The following is a 21,092-nucleotide window of genomic DNA, read 5'->3' as shown; positions in this document are numbered from 1 at the left end:
TATACATATATTTAACACTTTTTCTGCTTTGTTTTACTCCTTCTAATTATGAATTAAAATCTACTTACTTAAGTAATGTCACATGAATATACAAGGATATGCCACAAAATCATAGAAAAATGAAACTAAAAGATAATGGAACTTTTTCATGATCATTTGAAGCCTCTCTGCTTAGGCAAGATGCATTTGAGGATTTAGTGAAGTGTCAAACACAGACCCTAGTGTGCTGTTTCTGAAGATAAGTTGCCTGTAGACATTTTCAGGTTGTCTTCATGACAGGTCTGAGAGAAATATTTAGAACCTTTATTGAAATGTTGCTCCATATCCTTATGCTACCCTTAATGTTTAGACTAGCTGAAACTGAAGACCTTTAAAAGTTGATGGGACAAAAATGGATAGGACTAAATAATTGGAAATGCAAAATGGAAAACATGGCATTCAAAGGGCTTCTGATGTCTCTGTTTAAGAAACTAATATCATAGTACCACTTTTTGCTATATAAGTATGTATCCATGTGTTATATAATACTGGTTGTGTATATTTTAACCAATATTTCATGGTTTATGATGAAAGTTTACACAGAAAATTAGATAACTATTTAACAGTTTTTTATACCACTCATTCATTAAGATTGTTTATATTTTCATGCTATGGAATTGTCCTATTTATTCCATTTTGATGTTTCCATTTAGGATTCTCTAGTTTCCTTGCTGCTTAATTGACTCATTCTTTTTTAAGAATAATTTTTGTCAATTGGGTTTCCTATATATGATTAAAATTTTTTTTTAATTAAAAGATCACTTTACTGGGGACTCTAACAACTCTTATTACAATTCATACATTAATTGTATCAGGCATATTTGTACATATGTTGCCATCATTCTTTTCTAGACATTTACTTTCTATTGATCCCTTGGTTTCAGTTCTTATTCCCCACCCCTCATCCTTGTGACTCCTTGATAGATTATACATTATTATTATTTTCATATCTCACACTGACCACTGTCTCCCTTTACCCATGGTTTCTGTTGTTCTTCCACCTGATTGGTTCCCCATTCTTCCCCTCCTCTCCCTACCTTCCCCCTAGTCTTCTGCTATCACTATTCCTATTTCTGTTCCTGGATTCTGTGTGTCGTGAGTTCTTATCTCCTATCTGTACCTGTGTATATGTTCTGGGCTAGTTCGAAGTGAGAAGCAGCACTGGGGCCATGATAATTGGGAGTGAGTAAGTCTTAAGGAACCAGAGGAATATTGTGTGTTTCATCCTTCCTTCCCTGTTGACTCATTCCTTCCCTGTGACCCCTCTGTGGGGGAATGTTCCATTGTCTACAGATGGGCTTTGGGTTTCTGTTTGTTTGTTTGTTGGAAAGTCTTCTGATGCCTGTTACCCGGTCTCAATGGCAACTCATGATCGCACTTGCTGGTGTGCTTCTTCCATGTCAGGTTGTTGCTTCTCTTCTGGATGGCCACTTGTTTAAGTACAAGCCTTTAAGACACCAGATGCTATATATTTTAATAGCCCAGCACCATCTGCTTTCTTCAGCACATTTGCTTATGCACACATTTTGTCTTTAGCAATCATACAGGGAGGGTGAGCATCGCAGAATGCCCATTAGCAAAAAGTGTTCTTGTATGTAGGGAGGGTATGATCAGAGGCCCGAAGTCTGTCCACTACCTCAGTGTAGTGCCATATAAATATATGTACATAGTCCAATTCCTCTATTTTTATGGACTAATGTATTTACATATGTACACAACTATACTTATTCCTTTATCCATAGCTTTGCTTTCTAGATCCTTCCTCTGTTTCCTCTTACTTTCCTCCTGCTTCCCCATCACGTTCCCCCTACTTCTGCCTCTTAGCAATTCCTCTCGGCTAGATTGCTGTTGCTCCAACACCCTCAGATCTCTGCATCCTCCTCATTGTTGATTTAATTCCCTAGTTGTTCCCTTGTCTATGGCGCTATTTGCTTATGCACCCTTCCCCCTGCCACCTTCTCGCCCATGTCCCTCCAGGACCATTGGTTCCATTGCTTTCTCCTCGAGCTTGCTTCCCACGCCTGACTTTTATAAGTTGGCAAACAAAAAATGGCATAAATCAAACAAAAAGAAAACAAACGATTGCAAAAGAAAAAGAGAAAAAAATACATAATTCTAGATCTGTCCATTGACCTTTATGACTATCTCCCCACTGGTCCTAGAGGAATTCCAGGGACTGCACACCCTAGCTTAAAGTCTATTCGGGGGGCACTTTAGGGGTTTTGTGTCTTGGCTTTGCTCCACTTGCTAATAGGTTATTTTTCCTTCTTGGTTGGCCCTGCTGCGGGTGGTTCAGACCGCATTACTTCCCCGCTTGTGTCCCCAGTATTGTCCTCTGTCCCAGTATGCTACAGTAAGGGGACACCATGTTATGAGCTGTTGTCAGCCCTAGCATCCTCTTTGTATCTTATCAGCTCCATGCATGGTTCTGGGTTCTAGACAAACCATCCTTTTCTCTTTTTCCTTCTTGGTTTGCTTTCCTGTAGGTTTAGTGTTGTTCACTGCTACACATACTGTGTTAGTCTGGGTAGTCTAGAGAAACAAATCCACGGACACACATATGTGTATAAGAAAGATATATATATATATAAGAGCAATTGAACATTGAGAAAACATCCCAGCCCAGTCCATATCAAGTCCTTAAGTCCGATATTAGCCCATGTATCTGATATCAATCTATAAAGTCCTCTTCAGGCTAACAAAACGTTTCAATGACTCCAAATGCAGAAGATCACAGGCCAGTGGGTAGAAAGTCTTTGGATCCAGTGTCATTGGAAACATGTCAGTGCTGGCAGGGGTCTCTCTGTGGCTTCTCCGGCTTCTGAGGTATGGTTGCGTCCATGTCGCTTGTCTTCTGCAATGTCTCCCAGGGAGTGGCAGAGAGAGAGAGAGAGAGAGGTGTCTTCCGCCTCCAAGGAGGAAGTACCAGATTGCCCAAAATTCTCAGGAGAAGGTCATGCCCACAGAAGTCTCATTGGCTATCTCCAGATTGACAGCCTTGACTCCACCCCTACACTCTTAATCCTTAAATTGACACCAGATAGGTGACTCCCACACATACTTCTAGGGAGGGGGTCAGTTTGGCTCTCCCTTGAGACAGCCACGTATTTCATTCATTACATTTCATTTCATTCATTCATCCATGTGGTTATGTTGCCCTCATGGTTTGTTGTACCGTGGTGGGGAGTGTATGCACACTCCCAATTCAGTGGAGACATAACCAATACCTCCTCGTGGGTGGATTAGTACCCTGCTCCACCCATGCCATCATCTCACTTTCACCATTTCCCCCATTCGTCCTCCCCCTTTCCCCCTTTTCCCTTTGTGTTGGATTAACATGTACCTCCTTGGGGTTGGTCTGACTTCCATCCGACTGCCTGTACCTTAACCCGTGTATTGTTAGATGAGTGGCTTTTCTTCTATACCTACTGTGCTGATTATACTTACGTCAGGGCACTCATGTTGTACTTGTCCTTTTGTGATTGGATGACTTCCCTTAGTATAATTTCTTCCAACTCTTTCCATGTTTCTTGCAATCACCAGTGCTAATTAGTTATGCATAGTACTCCATTGTGTGTATGTGCCAGAGTTTACTGATCCACACGTCTACTGATGGAAATTTAGGGTGTTTCCAACTCGTTGCGATTGTGAATTGTGCCTCAATAAACACTGGAGTGCAAATGACTGGTCTTGTTTTATTTCTTACCTCTTCTGGGTATATGCTCAGTAGAGGGATAGCTGGGTCATAAGGTGGATCAATATCCATTTTCTTTAAACATCACCAGATCGCTTTCCACAGAGGCTGTACATATCTACACAACCACCAACAGTGGAGGAGAGTTCCTATCTTGCCACATCCCCTCATTGATTTTCTGCTTTGGGCTAACCTCAAGGGTGTTAGATGGTATTCCATGGTTGTTTTAATTTGTATTTCTCTTGCCTTCTTTTCCCTCTCTAGCCATGTTAGCTTGGTAATTGTTATTGGCATGTTGGCTTCTGGTTGGAGTTGGACTATATGGTGATCTCCTGCTTGTGCTTGGTGGATGTTGGTCTTCTGACCATATTGAGTCAGCAAGGATCTTCTGCAGGTTTGTGTGTCTTATGTCATGTTCTTTGAGTTTTTTCTTGTCCTGGAAGACCCTTATTTCTCCTTATATCTTAATAGATAATTTGGCAGGGTAGGTGCTTTTTTTGGGCCAGTGTTTTTTCTTTCAGCTGTTGGAATATGTTATTCCACTCTATCCGCCTCTTTATGGTTTCTGCTGATAGGTATGAGTATATTCATACCTGAGAACTATTGTATGTGACCATTTTCTTTTCTCTTGCTGCTCTTAAAATTTTCCCTTTTTCCTTGAAGCTGGATAATTTATTATATACCTTGATGAGTTCTTGCTGGGTTTTCCTCTAATTGGTGTCCTCTCTGCTTCCTGTATGATTGTCTGATTCTCATTCATAATGTGGGAAAGTTTGCTTCCACAAATTCCCTTGCTAATTTAGTTGTTGACTTCTTCGTGTTCCTATTCATAGCCTATGTCATTGATCTCTGGTTTTCTTCCACCTCTTTTATTACCTGTTTGACTGTCTTTTTCATTTGCTGAAGTCTGCCTGGTTGTCTTCCAGATCACTGATACGATTTTCAGCCTCCTCTTGTCTATTCGTGAGATCTGTGATCCTGTGTGCAGCTTCTGTTACCTCTTCCATTAACTCCTGTGTTTCCCTTTGGTGGGTGGTCTTCATCTCCTCTATCATTGCTTCCTTATTCTGTGTTGGTTCCATCTCCTGTGTTATTCCAAGCAGTCTTCTGAAAATTTATTTTTGTGGCAGATCCACGTCTGATTCTTCTACGAGTGGAGTTAGCTCTGCTGTTGTGTTTTGTCTTTATTGTTTTCTTGTTGGGAGTATTGTGGTATGCTGTTGTTTATGTGACAATTTTGTCAAGCTTGGTGCCATGTTTCTGGGAGACCAAGGGACCCTGTGCTCTTTCTCTGTGTGACTTGTAAGGGAGTTTTTGAGGGCTGCCTGTGGTCTATTATGATGCTCGGTCAGACTGCTGTGTAGTCAAGGTGCAGTGGGACTCGGTGGTCAATGGCCATGAAGGGCCTTAGAGACTAGGGGGAGGCTGGTGACTGTATGTTTGCCCCTGGGCTGAACTGGTCTGGGCAGTCCATGATTTTCAGCCTTTTTTATTTGAAGTCATGTTATTGAGGGCTTGTACAATTCTTTTCACAATCCGTACATACATCTATTGTGTCAAGCACATTTGTATATTTGTTGCCATCATCATTCTCAAAACATTTGCTTTCCACTTGAGCCCTTGGTATCAGCTCCTCATTTTTCTCCTTCCTACCCGCTCCCCCCTCCCTCATGAATCCTTGATAATTTATAAATTATTATTTTGTCATATCTTACACTGTCCAACGTCTCCCTTCACCCACTTTTATGTTGTCCATCCCCCAGAGAGGAGTTTATATGTAGATCCTTATGATCGGTTCCCCCTTGCTACCCCACTTTCACTCAACCCTCCCAGTATTGCCACTCTCAACACTGGTATTCAGCGGTTTATCTGTCCTGGATTCCCTGTGTTTCCCTTTCCTATCTGTACCAGTGTGCATCCTTTGGTCTAGCCAGATTTGTAAGGTAGAGTTTGGATCATGATAGTGCTAGGGATGGGGGGAGCATTTAAGAGCTAGAGGAAAGTTGTATGTTTCAACATTGCTACACTGCACCTTGACTGGACATCCCCTTACATAAGGGTCGCAGGGAGGAGATGAACTAGCCTTTATTTTAAAAGGCACCTAATAGAAGAAAATGGTGGGGGAGGTCTTGCTGCCACAGGAGGGGGTGCTGAGCAATGATGGGAGCAACCCCTTTGCTGCTGGTGTAGGTGCTGGGTGAAAGCCTCCACAGGGTGGAGGTGCCCGGCACTGGTTGGGCTGCTATTGCTGCTATAGTTGAGGAGTCCCATATTGGCATGGGACAGTCTGCTGCTGTTGTGGGTGGTGGGAAGGGAAGTGCTCCAGGTACAGCGATGGCTGAAGGGGGTTAATTGGGCAGTGACTGCATTGGGGCCTGTAGCAGTATAGCAGACATGGGCCAGGGAGCCCCAGGGACCTGGTTGCTGATCCTCTGGGTTCCAGAGCAAGGCTAGATGTGCGGGAAGGATGCCTTCTAGACAAAAGATGTACTTTAAACAGTGGTCCTGGAGAGGTGCTACTGAGGAAGTGGTGAGTGCTATGTCCTGCAGGCACTGTAGACATGGCTGCTGCAGGGGTGTAGGACTCTTAGGCAATTGTGTGGATTGTCCTTGCATCTGCAAGTAATCAAATTTATAGCAGATGGACGAAAGGTCGGTCCTTGGGGTCCTGGGTGAGTAGTGGGAGGGACTAGAGCTTGGCAGTGGGACCACCACCAAGTGTAGATAGATGAACCATTGGATAAGGGGGTAGCTCCCCTAAGGGAGTGCTACAAGTGGACAGCTGCTGTGTGGTGGTCCAGCTGCCCCAGTGTGGGACTCAGCAGGGCAGCGCAGCCCGGCTGCCATGGGCTGGGAAATCCCTGGGATCATGTCACAGATATCTGGGGCTCAGGATTGAGGCAGACATGGGTGAGGAGTGTTTGTTGTCATGGGGGTGTTTTCACCTATCAGAATTATCCCACTCATCCTCTTGGACACAGATCTCACAGAGCTCCTAGTATGGGCTGCTTACCGGGGCACCATTTCAGGATTTTTTCTTAATAAACTCATGGGTTATAATCTCCAGTTATATTTCACATGTAGTTTGCTTTTTAAAACATACTTTGGATTAAGGTTTGTCTTCCCAGTACACTTTGAATTAGCTATGACATACAGTGTATTCTCTTTCTAGAATATTTTTTTTTAAAGTGACTTCCAGTAGTGTCAACCATTATTTGTCACTACACACCTTACTATGTTTGAACTATGTTGTGTCACTAGACATTGGCACTTTGCAAATATATGGTCCTAATTTCCAAAGTCTAGTGGCTCATTGCCTTAATGAGTTTGGTTATATCTAAGAAGTATCATAAATTTACATTCTCTATGCTCTGCCACTTTCATGGATACATTTGCAGCAAAAGTAAATATACAAATATCCTCTGCCTAAACTATAAATATTTGTGGGTATGCTCTTACTTTCCATTCCAAAACTGTTGAATCTGCATTTTTAATGATGTTTACTGCTGTTGTTATTATACATTAAGTCTCAATTTGTTCATTGTGGTTTCTTCTGTAACCTGCAAATCTCCTTTTTGTTTGTCCCAATAGTTTGTAACTTCTGTCTTTCATTGGGAGATACATGGTGTCTAAAGGCTTTAATTCAATTTCTGTCACTTTCTTGTTGAGTTCAGTCAGATTTGATATAGATTTAATTACTCCTTTTAAATCATTTTATTGGAGGCTCATACAACTGTTATCACAATCCATACGTACATCCGTTGTGTCAAGTACATTTGTACATATGTTTCCATCATCATTCTCAAAACATTTGCTTTCTACACGAGCCCTTGGTATTAGCTCCTCATTTTCCCCCTCCCTCTCTGCTCACCCCGCCCTCATCTTACTCTGTTCAATGTCTCCATTCACCCACTTTTCTGTTGTCTGTCCCCCAGAGAGGTGGTTATAAGTAGATCCTTGTAATCAGTTCCCCTTTCCACTCCACCCTCCACCCACCATCCTGGTATCGCCTCTCTCACCTCTGCTCCTGAAGGGATCACCCGCCCTGAATTCCCTGTGTTTCCAGTTCCTATCTGTACCAGTGTACATCCTCTGGTTTAGCCAGATTTGTAAGGTAGAATTGGGATCATGATAGTAGGGGCGGGGGGAGGAAGCATTTAAGGAGCTAGAGGAAAGTTGTATGTTTCATGGTTGCTACATGTCACCCTGACTGGCTCGTCTCTGCCCTGCAACCCTTCCTAAGGGGATGTCCAGTTGCCTACAGATGGGCTTTGGGTCTCTACTGCACAGTCTCCCTCATTCACAATGATGTGATTTTTTGTTCTGATGATGTATACCTGATCCCTTCGACACCTCGTGATCACACATGCTGGTGTGCTTCTTCCATGTGGGCTTCCTGGCTTCTGAGCTAGATTGCTGCTTGTTTACCTTCAGCCTTTAAAACCCCATACACTATCGCCAGGCACCATCACCTTTCTTTACCACATTGCTTATTACCCATTTGTGTTCAGCGATTGTATCGGAGATGTGAGCACACAATGATATAAGTTTTTCTTCTTTGTTGCCTGATAACTGATCCCTTCGGCACTTCGTGATTACTCAGCTTGGTGTGCTTCTTCCTTGTGGGCTTTGTTGCTTCTGTTTGTTGGTCTTTAGGAGTGTTTTCTGGTCAAGTCTGATGGGGTGCCACACCCTGGCCCCAAAGTCTGTCTTTAGTATTCCCTGGGGATTTCATAGCTCTGTTCCCTTGCTGTTCTGCTGGATGCTCTTAGTGTTTTGCCTTGGTTTGGTGGGGTCAGATTGGAAACAATTCCCATACTGTGTCTCCAGTGTTGCCTCCTATAGAGCTATGGGTCAGTGAGGGTTGTCATGTCTCATAGTGGGGTCAGCCATGTAGTCTTCTCTGTGGATTTGCTATATTGTCCTATAATGCTTTCAACCATGAGATATATCTTATTTGTCCATGTTGCCTTGCCCTTTCTTCATTTAATTTATCTTTTTTAATGATATTTCTAAAAATTGACATTTTTCTTTAACATTATACTTATTAATGAAAGTGAAAATTAAAAGTAGATTTGAAAATGTTGTAATCTTTATTTTAGAATGAAGAACAGCTCTTGCAAATTTATCATTTTTAAAAACAACCCATATACTGTTCCTAAATAAATATTTTGAATAGGAAATTTAATATTTTCTAGGTGCTTTAATTTTTTAAATGTGGGCAGCATATTATGCTTTACTTGAAAGTCATTGCACTTTAATCTTATTTTCCTATGGTTGACTGATGAATAATTTTTTTTCAGATGGTTGGAATCCATTTTCATACCCATATAAAAAACTGGATTTTGGAAAATGGGAGCTGTACATCCCACCCAAGCAGGATAAATCTGCAATTGTGCCTCATGGATCCAAGTTAAAGGTACTTTTCTCCACTTGCTATTTATTTGAATTTATTTTATTTTTATGTTCTTTGTAAATTTGTTCAGAATATTAGCATTATGACCCATCTACGACAGTTCTTGGAGAAACAGTCTAACTAGCCCCAAAGAGGAAAATTTTAAAGTGGGAAGGGCAAATGGGAATGTGTTCTATGAGAAAGATTTGGCTGGCAAGATGTTATCCTCATGAGTTTAGAACTTTATGTAGGGAAGAATTGAATAAGTAAATGTTTACATTGAAAAATAGATCATTCACTTAAAAAAAAGTAACATGAAAACTTTCACAAAATTAGCAAATCTAGAGATTAGTTCACCTATAAAGAGAGCCTTGCTAAAGCTGGTTTTGCCGTGAGCCACTTAACTGGAGATGGTATTGTCCTGGAAATTGACTTTTCAAGGCTTCCTTTTCTAGACTCTCTCCTTTCCTGGTTCCTTGATGTCCTGCGATAGTGTCACCTGTGTTAGCATGAGGACTTGCTCACTAAAAGCCAGCCTCATTTCCGAGCTCTCACAACGTTAGCTGTGGTTCCGCACTCAGGGTGTGGAGAGCAGGCACATCTGTCTCTCCTGTTTCCTAAACGGATGCCAGAGGGATGGTTCCTAAACTCTGGATTAGAATTGAGGACTTTCAGCCATGTGAGACCATCTTAATCTTTTAATATAATCTTGGTTTTTAGCTTATATAATTCTATATTATTTCCGTGTATCTTTCTGTCTCCCTTCCTTAGGCACGTAATAGCATTCATCATACATCCTGTGATCGAATAAACATTTTCTGATGCATTTGCTATATATCAATGCTAACTCAGGTTTGCCTAAATTGGATCTAAAACCAAAACGCATAATGTTTTAAAATAAATTAAAAAATCTATGTTTGTATGGAAATTACTAAAATGCTGCCATACATAATATAGTTACATAGGAGCATATTGTCTGAAATAAATAGACATGTTAACTTGGGTTGTCAGCCAAAGTTCTTTTTATTTTGTAGTGAACAAGTGAAAAGTACTGACAGTATAAAATAAGAGGGATTTAAAATTAATATACGCAACCCTTTTTTTATGTGTATATAAGTTCTGTGAGAGTTCGGACCGTTGTTCTTTGGACCTATGTTTGCTGTTACCGTATATTTCTATTCTTAGAGTAGGACCTCATACAGCTTAGCCGATTAGTAATCATTTATTGACTGGGACAGCTGTGCTCAGGTCTGGCCTTTGAAAGACCAAAACAAATTATTTGATACTTTCATGGCTTGTGTCATCTGATTTTATGGGATTGTTATAAAATTCATGGGAGAAAGATGAGGCTATCTAATCTTGTAAAGATTTACAACCTTGGAAATCCAAAGAGGCGGTTGTATTCTGTCCTGTAGTGTCATTATGAGTTAGAATCTACTTATAATGACAGTGGTTATAAAACAGTACTCTTCCCTCCCCACCTCCTTTGTGCTCACTCTCCATCCCACTCCCCCATACCCACCCTCTTTCTTTCTGACTTAAAAAACAACAAACTTAAACTTAAACTTAAATTTTTAAAGCATTAGAGAATTTTGTTCTGCCTTCTTCAATTAGACAGTTTTATGAATTTTAACACTTTACCTACTGATTGATTTAATGATGAGGATATTAATTTTGATATATTGTCTTTATATTTCAGGAAAAATAATGGAATACTAGTAATTAATTATTGTGTAGGTGCTGATATGTATTAGGGATTATAGTAGACCTTCAATTAGCCGATCTGACTTGAAGACTCAAATATTTTCTAGTGTGTCCTATGTACTATATTCTCTTTGACCAACTGAGGAGAAGTTAAGTTAGTGTGGCTCGTCTAACCATAATCTTTGTATCTTGTACCAGATGATTGGTGGAAATATGCAAATAAGCATGCATTGTATTCTAGCTTGGCAATTAGTCAGGTTTGTCATTCCAGTGGTCAGTTTTGTCATTCCAGTGGATATAAAGTTAAACTTCTCAAAAACAGGAAAGGAGACTCTCGCAACTTCTAAGAATTAAGATCCACAAGAGTGGAGCACACCTAAAATCCTTGTACAGAGTAGTGGAAGTGGTGGTGATAGCCCGGGACAAATGAGAGGGCTTCTAGCCCATGGAAAGGGTACAGTCCTTGCCATGGGGCTGAAGAGGGGCTTGCAGAATGGAGGACCCTCTGAGCATTATCAATCATTAAAGAGCTTTGGAACTTACCCAAGCCGTGCAGAGGCCATGTGCCCAGGAGACTGAGAGGCCAAGGATGAGAGAGATTTACCTACTAGTAGTGCTGCAGACAAAATAAAACAGTATCCGTAATGATTTTTTATCTTACCTTTTGTAGCCTGTTAACTTTCCTAATAAATCCCTTGTGAGTATTTCTGTGAGTTCTTTGTAGCAATTGGAATTGATTATGGAACTCAGCTAAGAAATAAAGTGCCATGTGGGAGGCCATGGGTATCAGAATGGTATAAAGAAGGCTGGTGGGTTGGCAGTCATGCCTGACTGCCTCATAGAAATCACCTTGGCTTGGTGAGGCGTTGTAATGTTCCTCTCAGTTGTGTATCTGAAGGAAGTTAGAGGTGCATTCCATGCTACTTTCCTACTAACTTTTATTTTATGTTAATGAGATGAAATAATCTGATACATTTTTTAAAATTTTTAAATTTTTATTTGACTTTTAAAATCCATGTTTAATAGCAGGTAAATACTTACCAGCTCACAGGTATCAGCTAAACTATTTGTATCTTTAAAAAAAAGGTCTTTATACTAGTGAAGATAATTAGAAATTACTTTCTAACTATTATTCATAATCTTTAGATGTTTTGAATGTTGATAAACAATTAGATGACATTATAATGATACAATTTTTATTTTTTTATGAGTCAGCAAACTTTCATTGGGAGGAGGGTTAAATTATCTATAAAAATCAACTAACTTCAGGTTTTTGGCCTTTCAATTTGAAGTTGTCCCTAGGTAAGTCTGTTTTGGTAATTAAAAATCTTTTTTAAAATTGAACTTGAAGATTTATTTCAGTCCACAAGGGATTGACCTTTATAACTCACTTGAGGATGTCTCTCTTATGAATTATCCCGTAACCATTAACAACAACAAAAAAAGAGCTATAACCTACCATTGAAATTATAGCTTTGTTTTCTCTGTAAAACATCTGGACTCTTTAACTGAACACTTTGGAAAAAGAGCATATTTAATAATATTTTTACACAGTTATACAATGATACAATCACCCCCATGGTATGATCAGTAGTCAGCCATTTGTAAAGTGTGGCATCTGTCACAATGATTTAAGAGTTGGGGGAGGACTATGTCAATCCATTAATAATTTGCATGGTAAAGGTGATTTATTTTCTAAATTTTTAATCAGGAGATGGGTATAATGAGTGTTTGGATGGGTGTGCATACACATATGCTGGAGACAGGCTGTCTACCTTTGTGCACTGGGCATCTCTTAGACACAGGCAAAGATAGATGCTAAGACACATGGAGGTCTCTAAGGGATGTCAGGCTCACGGATGCTAAAAGGAGACAAGGACCTTCCTTCAGAGATTACAACTGGTATCCTGAATACAGACTTTTAACTTCCTAAACTGTGAGAAAATACCTATCAGTTTTTGACAATTCCTCTTGTTGAGAGTTTCCCTCTTTGTTACTCTTTATTTTGCCAATGATAATGTCCTTTACCAGGACTGGTCTCTACTGATAATAGGTTCAGAGAAAGTGAGTTGAAGCCTCACGATCTTTGCTTCTAACGTGTATGTGGGAGTTGCATAATTTCATGTCAACTTGAAAACTAGTTTATAGGGGTGCATTCTAGGCCTGAGTCAGGTAACAGCCTGATTGATGCCTCATTGTGGGCATGGGCTTCTTATGATTATTCGGGAAGTTTTTCTCTCTTCCTCCTTGGAGGTGGAACACACTCTCTGCTTTGTCTTCCTGTTCACAAGCTACATGGAGCCACTCTGATGGTAGCCAGAGCCCTAGAGATACTTCCACTGACACTGGATCCGCAAGACTTTCTACCCACTGGCCTATCATCTTGCTGCATTCCGCATCATTGCATGTGCTGTGTGAATCTGAAGAGGAATTTATGGACTAGTATCAGAGATATGGGCCAATATCAGACTTATTGACTTGATCTGGATTGTGCTGGCATGTTTTCTTATATACTATTGCTCTTTGATGTAAAGCTCTCTCTTACACACATATGACTGTCTCTGGATTTGTTTATCTAGTCAACTGGAGCTAACACAGTGTATTTTAGATGTATTTCTTCCAAGAAAGATTTGTTCATTTTTCTGCCAGTCCTTCAACATTCTTTGTTAGAATAATAATATATTCATCAATAAATCTTTGATCTTTCTTATTCATTGTTCTTCTTTGACATTTATTTACCATGCTTTCAAAGCACCATTTCGATTTCTTTTACAGCAGATTTGCCCAATGCAATATGCTATTTGATTTAACTTCCTTCCATGCATACATGAGCAATTGGTGGTCTGTCTTTTCCACAGTTGGTCCCTGGCCTTGCTCTGCATGTTAGTACTGAGTTTCTCCATTGTGTCCTTTCACATTCATAGTTAACTTGGTTCCTATGTATGATATCTGGCTATATATATCTATATATCCTGTTTATGTAGTTGAGACAGATATTTGCAGTGATAAACCACTGTGCAATCCTTGTAAAAATCTATCCTGATATCTTCTTTACATCACCAAGGACTTAATTACCAACTGTTGATTTTCTTTATTTTTTTTCAGTTGTCTCATCCCAATCACCAGTAATTATCAATGAATCTTGATTGCACTTTTGATCAGTTTCAGAATGCAGAATTTGGCAAAATATCCTCAATTTCTTCATCGTTGGCTTTAGTGGTTGATGTTTAAATTTTAATAGTGGTTACATTAACTATTCTTTATAGATATTTGGCATTATTTTATCATGGATAGTTATATTTTATGCTAGACTTTAAAATGTTCTTTTATAATAAATGTGATATAATTGCATTTTTTGATCATTTGTTTATTTTTAAATTTTTACAATTGTATAATATTAATACTTTATGCTAGTTAATGATATGTTGAAATGTGAGTAATAAGCAAGAGAGATTTGGGATATACAATTAAAAAGGGAAGCTTTTGTGTTTTTTTAGGTGAAAAACAATAGAGAGGAGTAGCAGTAGAAGCATACTGATGGGGTCATCGGTTCATTCTGTTTACCATCTAGCCATTGGGACGTTTGTGAACCCTTATAATCTGAAAAAAAGCAGACTGCTTACTTTTGGCCTTTGAGCCAAGTATAATTACATTTTAATTGATTATTCCTATATAGTAGGTCATAGGGTTATCTAATACAAGGTGACCCATATCAGTTCATTTCTGTTCAAGCATTCCTAGGCTATCTATCAGTTTTTATGCATTCCATTTAATTTTTGATGACTTCTAATTTTCCTAGATTTAGATTTTATATTTTCCATATTATGATTATCAATGAATATTTGCAGTTGTTTCTCCTCATTTTAAGTTGTGTCCCATCAGCAAATGAAGGTCTCTAAAACTTTCCTGCACATATTTCATTAAAGTTGTCTCCACTTGGAGGGTGCTGCTCTTCCTTAGTTATATTTTGAGTATTATATATACTTGAGTATAAGCCGACCCGAATATCAGCTGAGGCACCTAACTTCACCACTAAAACTGCATAAAAAATGTGCTGAAAAACTCGGCTTATACTCAAGTATATCCAGTATCTTTCAAATTGAGTTTCCTTCTTTCTGGAGTATATCAGACAATGTTCAACTACTAGTTGGTAGCCTGTTTTGTTTTGTTTTTCCCCAGAATTTTATAACCAATTCCTTCCTCTTAGTCTTTGTTTGATAGGTCCATTGAGAACTCTCCGCCCTGGGTTGCTTTGCTAATATGTTAACTGCTAGTGGTTTTCCGTACAGCATCTCAACATACACAAGTCTCCACTGTGTGGCAAACTGATAGATGAATGGTGTCCCTGGCTTCTACAACACCCCCCCCCCCCAACACACACACACTAGAAGTAAGTCACTCGGCCTTTTTCCTCAGGGCCTTGTAAATAAACTCATAGTTTCAACCTTCCTTTTAGCAGCCAAACACATGGACCCCGGGTTATACAAATGGCGATTATGCTTGACTCCTAATAGGAAGGGTACAATTTTGAGCTTACCCAGAGATGCCTTAGAATAAAGGCCTTTGTTCTGTTGTTGAAAATCATCGGTTGACACTTTATGGAGTGCAGTACTACTCTGACACATATGAGGCATCATGTGTCAGAACTGTTTACAGTGGTTTTACTTGTTTTAAAACTGAATCTTACCTGCTTCCAAGATAGTAGGATCCTCCAGATGCTGAGTGCTTAGGGAAAGATGATTAACTTCCATGCAGAATCTTCCTTTGTAATAATGAACAGTAAATTTCTCCTTTTTCAACTTTCTATATGCTTTATCTTTCAAAATATTTATTGAAATATCTGGTCTTTTGTTACTTGTTGTTATGTTATTCTCTGTTAATGCCTATTGTGTTCTTTTTCTGATATTTATATTAATGGCAGCTTGACAGACAAGATAAAATACAAATCTTGGGAAGTTTATGATTTTGTTCAACTTTGAAGATGCCCTTTTTTAAATGGAAGAACAAAAACATACATCTGCTGATGATGTTTAAGATTGTAGGGCTTTTTACTTGGGTCATTATATTTTTTTCGTACACACTGATTAAAAGATTTTAGCCACACTGATTGTTTCTTGCTTGTGATGTCGTTAAATATTATTATATGTATTAATGATTTTCTTGTCTATGACCTGCAGAAAATCCTTTACTCACTTCATTTGTTATGTAGCTCAACTTAATCAACCTTTAAGACCCTGAAACACCTAATCTGTTGGAGAATGCCTGGTTAGAATTAGGTACACTTCCCTTCACCACTGAGATTATAATTTGTCTGTGTTTGAAAAATACAATATGAATGTTAATGAAACTAAATTACATACTGGGAAATGGTCATCCTCTGTAGATGAGAATAAAGGCTTGCTAATCGATTCATTCTTCTTTTTGTTCTTAATCTTGAAGCTTTATAGAATATTGATAGGAAACACAACATAAATATATGCACTTTCAAAGCAGTCTAAAACGTTTGCCTAGAGGAATGGATGAGATAGCAAAAGAGAGTGTTTCTGCTGCTTTGAGCTTACGTCCATTTTTTTTCAAATTTGTTTTCTTTTTTCTATAATATCTTAATGTATAAGTAGTTAATTTTATGTTTCTTGACTTTAACCATTGTATTGTGTCCTCTGGATGTATGGGAAAAAAATGAAATACCATTCTGAATTTATAGTCATCGTGGAGAAAACTCCTTATACTATGTGCAGCACCTGAACACTCTATAGCTGGTTCATGCATAGAGGAAGCAATTTACATCTTTTGAAAAGTGTGTGGTGAAGTGAGATTATTTGGGATGATTTTTGTATCCATATCCTTGTAACTCTTACGTAATGAATGATTGGAGAGGGCATGCAAATAAGATGTGTGAAATACTAATTGATGGGGTTGGTCAGTTTTTCCGTTTCACCGGGAATAGAAGAGTGAGTCATCTTAGAAGCAAGGAGAGAGAATTTTATGATCAGCTGTAGTATTAAATTAAATAGTGGATTGGGGGTGGGGGGCCAGCCCCCACCGCTACTAATACTACCCACGGGTTCAGTAAGCACAATTGTACAGTTGTGGTATATAAGTATTATATTAAAGTCATCGAGAGCATGAGAGATATTACAATAATACAGTCAGACATATTACATGGTAGCATTGCTCATCTCCGCCCCACTTGGTGGTCCTCATGGGGGGGAACCCGGCCGCCAGAGCAGGAGCTGCCTCCCTCGCAGGAGCAGCCGCCCTCGTCCTCCGCCCTCACGGGAGCAGGCCCCCTGAGAACCAGGGAGCCTCCTTATTTATTGCTAACCACGCATCATATTACTTTAGGGGGATACATCACTGCATCATGCGTCACAGAGAGGGGCAGTACAATTCATCCTTGAACAGGTTTGATCATTCTGGTGTCTCATACAATAAAACAGACAATTACTATCCTGGGAGGCATGCAAGCCCCCTGATAGCAGATAACAACATACGTCATAGGGAGGGATTGTAACATGGGTAATACAAGCAATAGGAGGGGGATGACCTAGGGGAGAACACGCAATAGTAAGAGGAGGGAATTGGGGAGCATGTGTGGCAAGATAGGTGGACCCTGGACTCAATAAGCTTAGTCATCCTAGAGTGGTCCCAGGCTTGCCTTCAAGCACTCCTTCAAGGGAACAATGTCAGAAGGGAATGGGCCCTACTTAGGGTGAGTCAGACTATTCAGTCTGGTTGCTCTAGATGGCTGATGTTAAGGAGAGTAACCTCTGACCTGATTTTGCTCACCGCCTAGTGTACAGTCATTCTCAAGCAGCTAAATCTGGTACATATTATTCTGGGGAGACAGCTTGAGAGAAATCCATCTGTTCCCCACAACCAGCAAGAAAGAGGCCTTATCATGGAGCACTTATAAGATCCCTCTCTGGGGGGACTGGAATATCTTAGTTAATGTCCTCTAATTTACTTCTCTACTTGCTCTCTCTGGATCTGATATCCATTGTGGCTATACAGACACTGACAGACAAATTTCATGGTTAAGAGGTCTGTTAAGGAGGTTCACAATTTGTAATGTTAGTGAGAAATGCTCAGGGTATTTGTTTGCAGGACATGTTGCAAAGTTGCTGGTCTGCTGATTAATACCCAAAGTGGTGTACCACTTTGCTATAAGCCTCAAGCCAAAGACCTCCAGCTCAAGCACCCTGGGTCTGCAAGCCCACCTTCCTGAAATTGGTGCCAGGAAGCACCCCAATCCAGTAATCCTCTGCCCAGAGACACTCAGCCCCACTTCCCTGGGTCAGCAAGTTCATCTTCCTCAATTAATATTTGGTAACTATTCTTTTTCACTTTTTTTGGGTTAAATTCTGAATTTCTTAATTTTTTTCAAAATGGCTAACTTATCCTTTAACCAGTTTCATTGCAAGAATTTCACTTTTAAAGATTTTTTTTTCTGAGAAAAATACATACTTTTTTATAGCATATAAAAATGTTAAAGCGTTTTCATTTTTAATAATTAAAAGTTCATCCTTATTCATTGCCCTTGAATGCCAGCTCTTTTCTCTTACACGGTACAGATTGTAAGAGAAGAACCTACTTTCATGCATTCTCTTCCTTCTCTCACTTCCCGTTGATTCCGCTTCTCCCCTGTTGCTGTTAGGTGCCATTATGTCATTTCTCACTCATAGTGACCGCCGGTACAACAGCCCAAACCTGCCTGGTCGTATGCTATCCTCACAATTATTCTATGTGTAGAGCCACGGATGAAGCCTCTGTGTCAACCCATTTGAATTGTCCTCTTTTTTTTTTGGCTGTCCTGCTTATTTACCACTCAAACTGTTCTTCTCCAGGGAATGGTTTCTCCTGACAACATGCCCCCCCCCACACACACACTCTGATTTAATTGTTTAAAAAAGATAGTAGACAAGAATAGAAGTAATTTCAATTCAGGACCCACAAATAAAGCAATACAGATCTCATTTTAAAATTATGGCTCATTTGCAATCACATTTTGTACAAATTTACATGAGGGGACCTCATAAAGTTCATGGGAAAATATAATGAAATTATAATGGAAATTTTGCACAAACTCTTTGAAGCACCTTCTTTAATGAGATCCATGTGTCGCCACCAACTATAAGGTCTCAGTCTTTTCCAGTTCCTGAGTGATCATATATAAAATATGTCCTTTTGTTAGGTCACCACTTTCTATCTAGTTTAGTGGTTCTCAACCTGTGGATCGTGACACCTTTGGGGGTCGAACGACCCTTTCACAGTGGTCACCTGACTCATAACTGTAGCGAAATTACAGTTATGAAGTACCAATGAAAATAATTTCATGGTTGGGGGGTGGGGGGGCGTCACCACAACATGAGGACCTGTACTAAAGGGTCGCGGCATTAAGAAGGTTGACAACCACTGGTCTAGTTCAAGCTTGGCAAAAATTATTATTTTTGATGCCTATGCTTAAATATGGTCTTTTTAATTATAGTCTATAGTTTTAGACTGTGGATTATAAAATGTTTTTATTTCATGTTGTCTTTTAAAGTTTATGCCATAGAAATCTAGATTCAAAGTCATTTGCTGTCAACATGTTGAACGTCTTGCTTCATTTTTGTATTATAACCAGTATTGATGATAACAATCTACTCCTGATGCATATTTAATTATAATTTTTCCACATGCAATTACCTCCCCCCCACATACACACATTGGTTTCCTTAAATTTACTTTATCCCTGCTTCTCTAAAATTTCATAATTCCTGAATTCGATGTTCCTCTTTCTGAAATGACCATCCTTTATAAAACTGATTAATTTCCCCTCCAGAGTTCCATATTAATTGTGGTTACTATATTTCTAATATCCCAAATCTGCTTATCTTTTTTGACTAAAATGCCTTCTGACTTTAATCATGTCCAATCCTTTCTGCTTAAAGCAAAGTGAAACAAAGCATTGCCTGGAGTGGGTTCGGGCTCATATTCAGCCTGTATTTGTCAGAGTCGGGCTGTGCTTGCTCCACGGGATGTAAGCTCCTTTCTCAGAAGGAGCTGAAAGGAAACCAGATCACCAAGTCCTTCGCTCCCTTTTTTCATCTTTTTTTAAGGTAAAATATAGTTTTATTACTATGAGTATAAATTTAACAAAATAAACTGAAGATAAAGAATATTGAGTGATACACAATAATGAATGAAAAATACTTTAAGATCATAATATTAATTACACAGCAACATTTTTATATGTTATGGCATATGGTTATGTATTGGGCTGCATACTACAAAGTCAATAGTTCGAAACGACCAGCCAATCTGGTTGAAGAGAGATGAGACTTTCTACGTGGTCCTGAGTTGGAATCAATTCAATGGCAATACGTTTGGTTTTAGTTTATATCTTAAATAAAATAGAATGGTATAAAGTACTTTTTTAAAGCTGGTATCTCAATCGGCATTGTCCTAACACATTTCTCTCACTGAATAAACTTCTTTAAAACTAAATTTGCGAAGGCCCTGGGAGTTTTACATTTGAAAGCTATGACTTTTAAACTGTGTGCACAGGTCTGAGATGATCAGAATTCTCATTCCTTGGCCCTCCCATGAATTAAGTGTATTGTCTTCTTTTTGTTTTATAATTACACTTCCCTAGAAAGCCCCAAACTCCTCAATAAAGATTTACCTGTATTAAAATAAGCTTGAACAACACCGATGACCAGTATGATAAATTAATAATTTTTGGCTTGTGATACAAAGCCCTCCTTGGCCTGTCTTGTGGATTCTTCTCTAGCTTTGTTTTTTTCATGGATACCACTCACACTTAATTACTTGTCCTGTTTTAAACTGCACCGGTCATATCTTAGCAAACTCAAAGGTAACATCCTTTTTATGGGGAAGGCCTTTAATGTTAGTAATCTAACTGACTCAATCCAGTGACTCTTTAATATTGAGCTCATATGCCATTTACTTATGGTGAAGTTTTCTATGATCCCAAACTCCCATTTCTCCTTTGCAAATACTCTGCACCCACTAAATATGCTCGAACTTGCTTGTTCCTTGTTCCCTATACTCCATCTGTATTTAAATTATAAAACGATCTAACAAGACTCACTCGTTAGTGTGACATTTTGAGTTGTCTTTTTCATTGTTGTGTCTCTGGGGTCTAGTCATGTCTAGTTCATAGAAGCAACTAAAACATTATTATTGACTAGATGAATGGAATGTCATTGTTGGAAATGTTCTCTAATCTTTCAGTGGTGGAAATCTTTTTGCATA

At 39.1% G+C, this 21,092-nt stretch overlaps 1 protein-coding gene across 2 annotated transcripts in view; it reads left to right on the top strand.

Annotated features, from left to right (window-relative positions):
- GBE1 (1,4-alpha-glucan branching enzyme 1) overlaps positions 1 to 21,092 on the top strand; it is a 383,033-nt gene that overhangs the window by 116,767 nt on the left and 245,174 nt on the right. For both annotated transcript variants that reach the window (XM_004706425.2, XM_045286245.1), the window contains exon 3: positions 9,037 to 9,152. In XM_004706425.2, the coding sequence (XP_004706482.1) occupies positions 9,037 to 9,152 (116 nt within the window). The remainder of the gene's footprint in view (positions 1 to 9,036; positions 9,153 to 21,092) is intronic.

Source organism: Echinops telfairi, unplaced genomic scaffold (assembly GCF_000313985.2).
Source record: "Echinops telfairi isolate 266 unplaced genomic scaffold, ASM31398v2 ScPeMD7_6;HRSCAF=24_1, whole genome shotgun sequence".
NCBI lineage: Eukaryota > Metazoa > Chordata > Mammalia > Afrosoricida > Tenrecidae > Echinops > Echinops telfairi.
The sequence above is the reverse complement of the archived record's forward strand: the minus strand, read 5'-3'. Positions and strand labels throughout refer to the sequence as shown.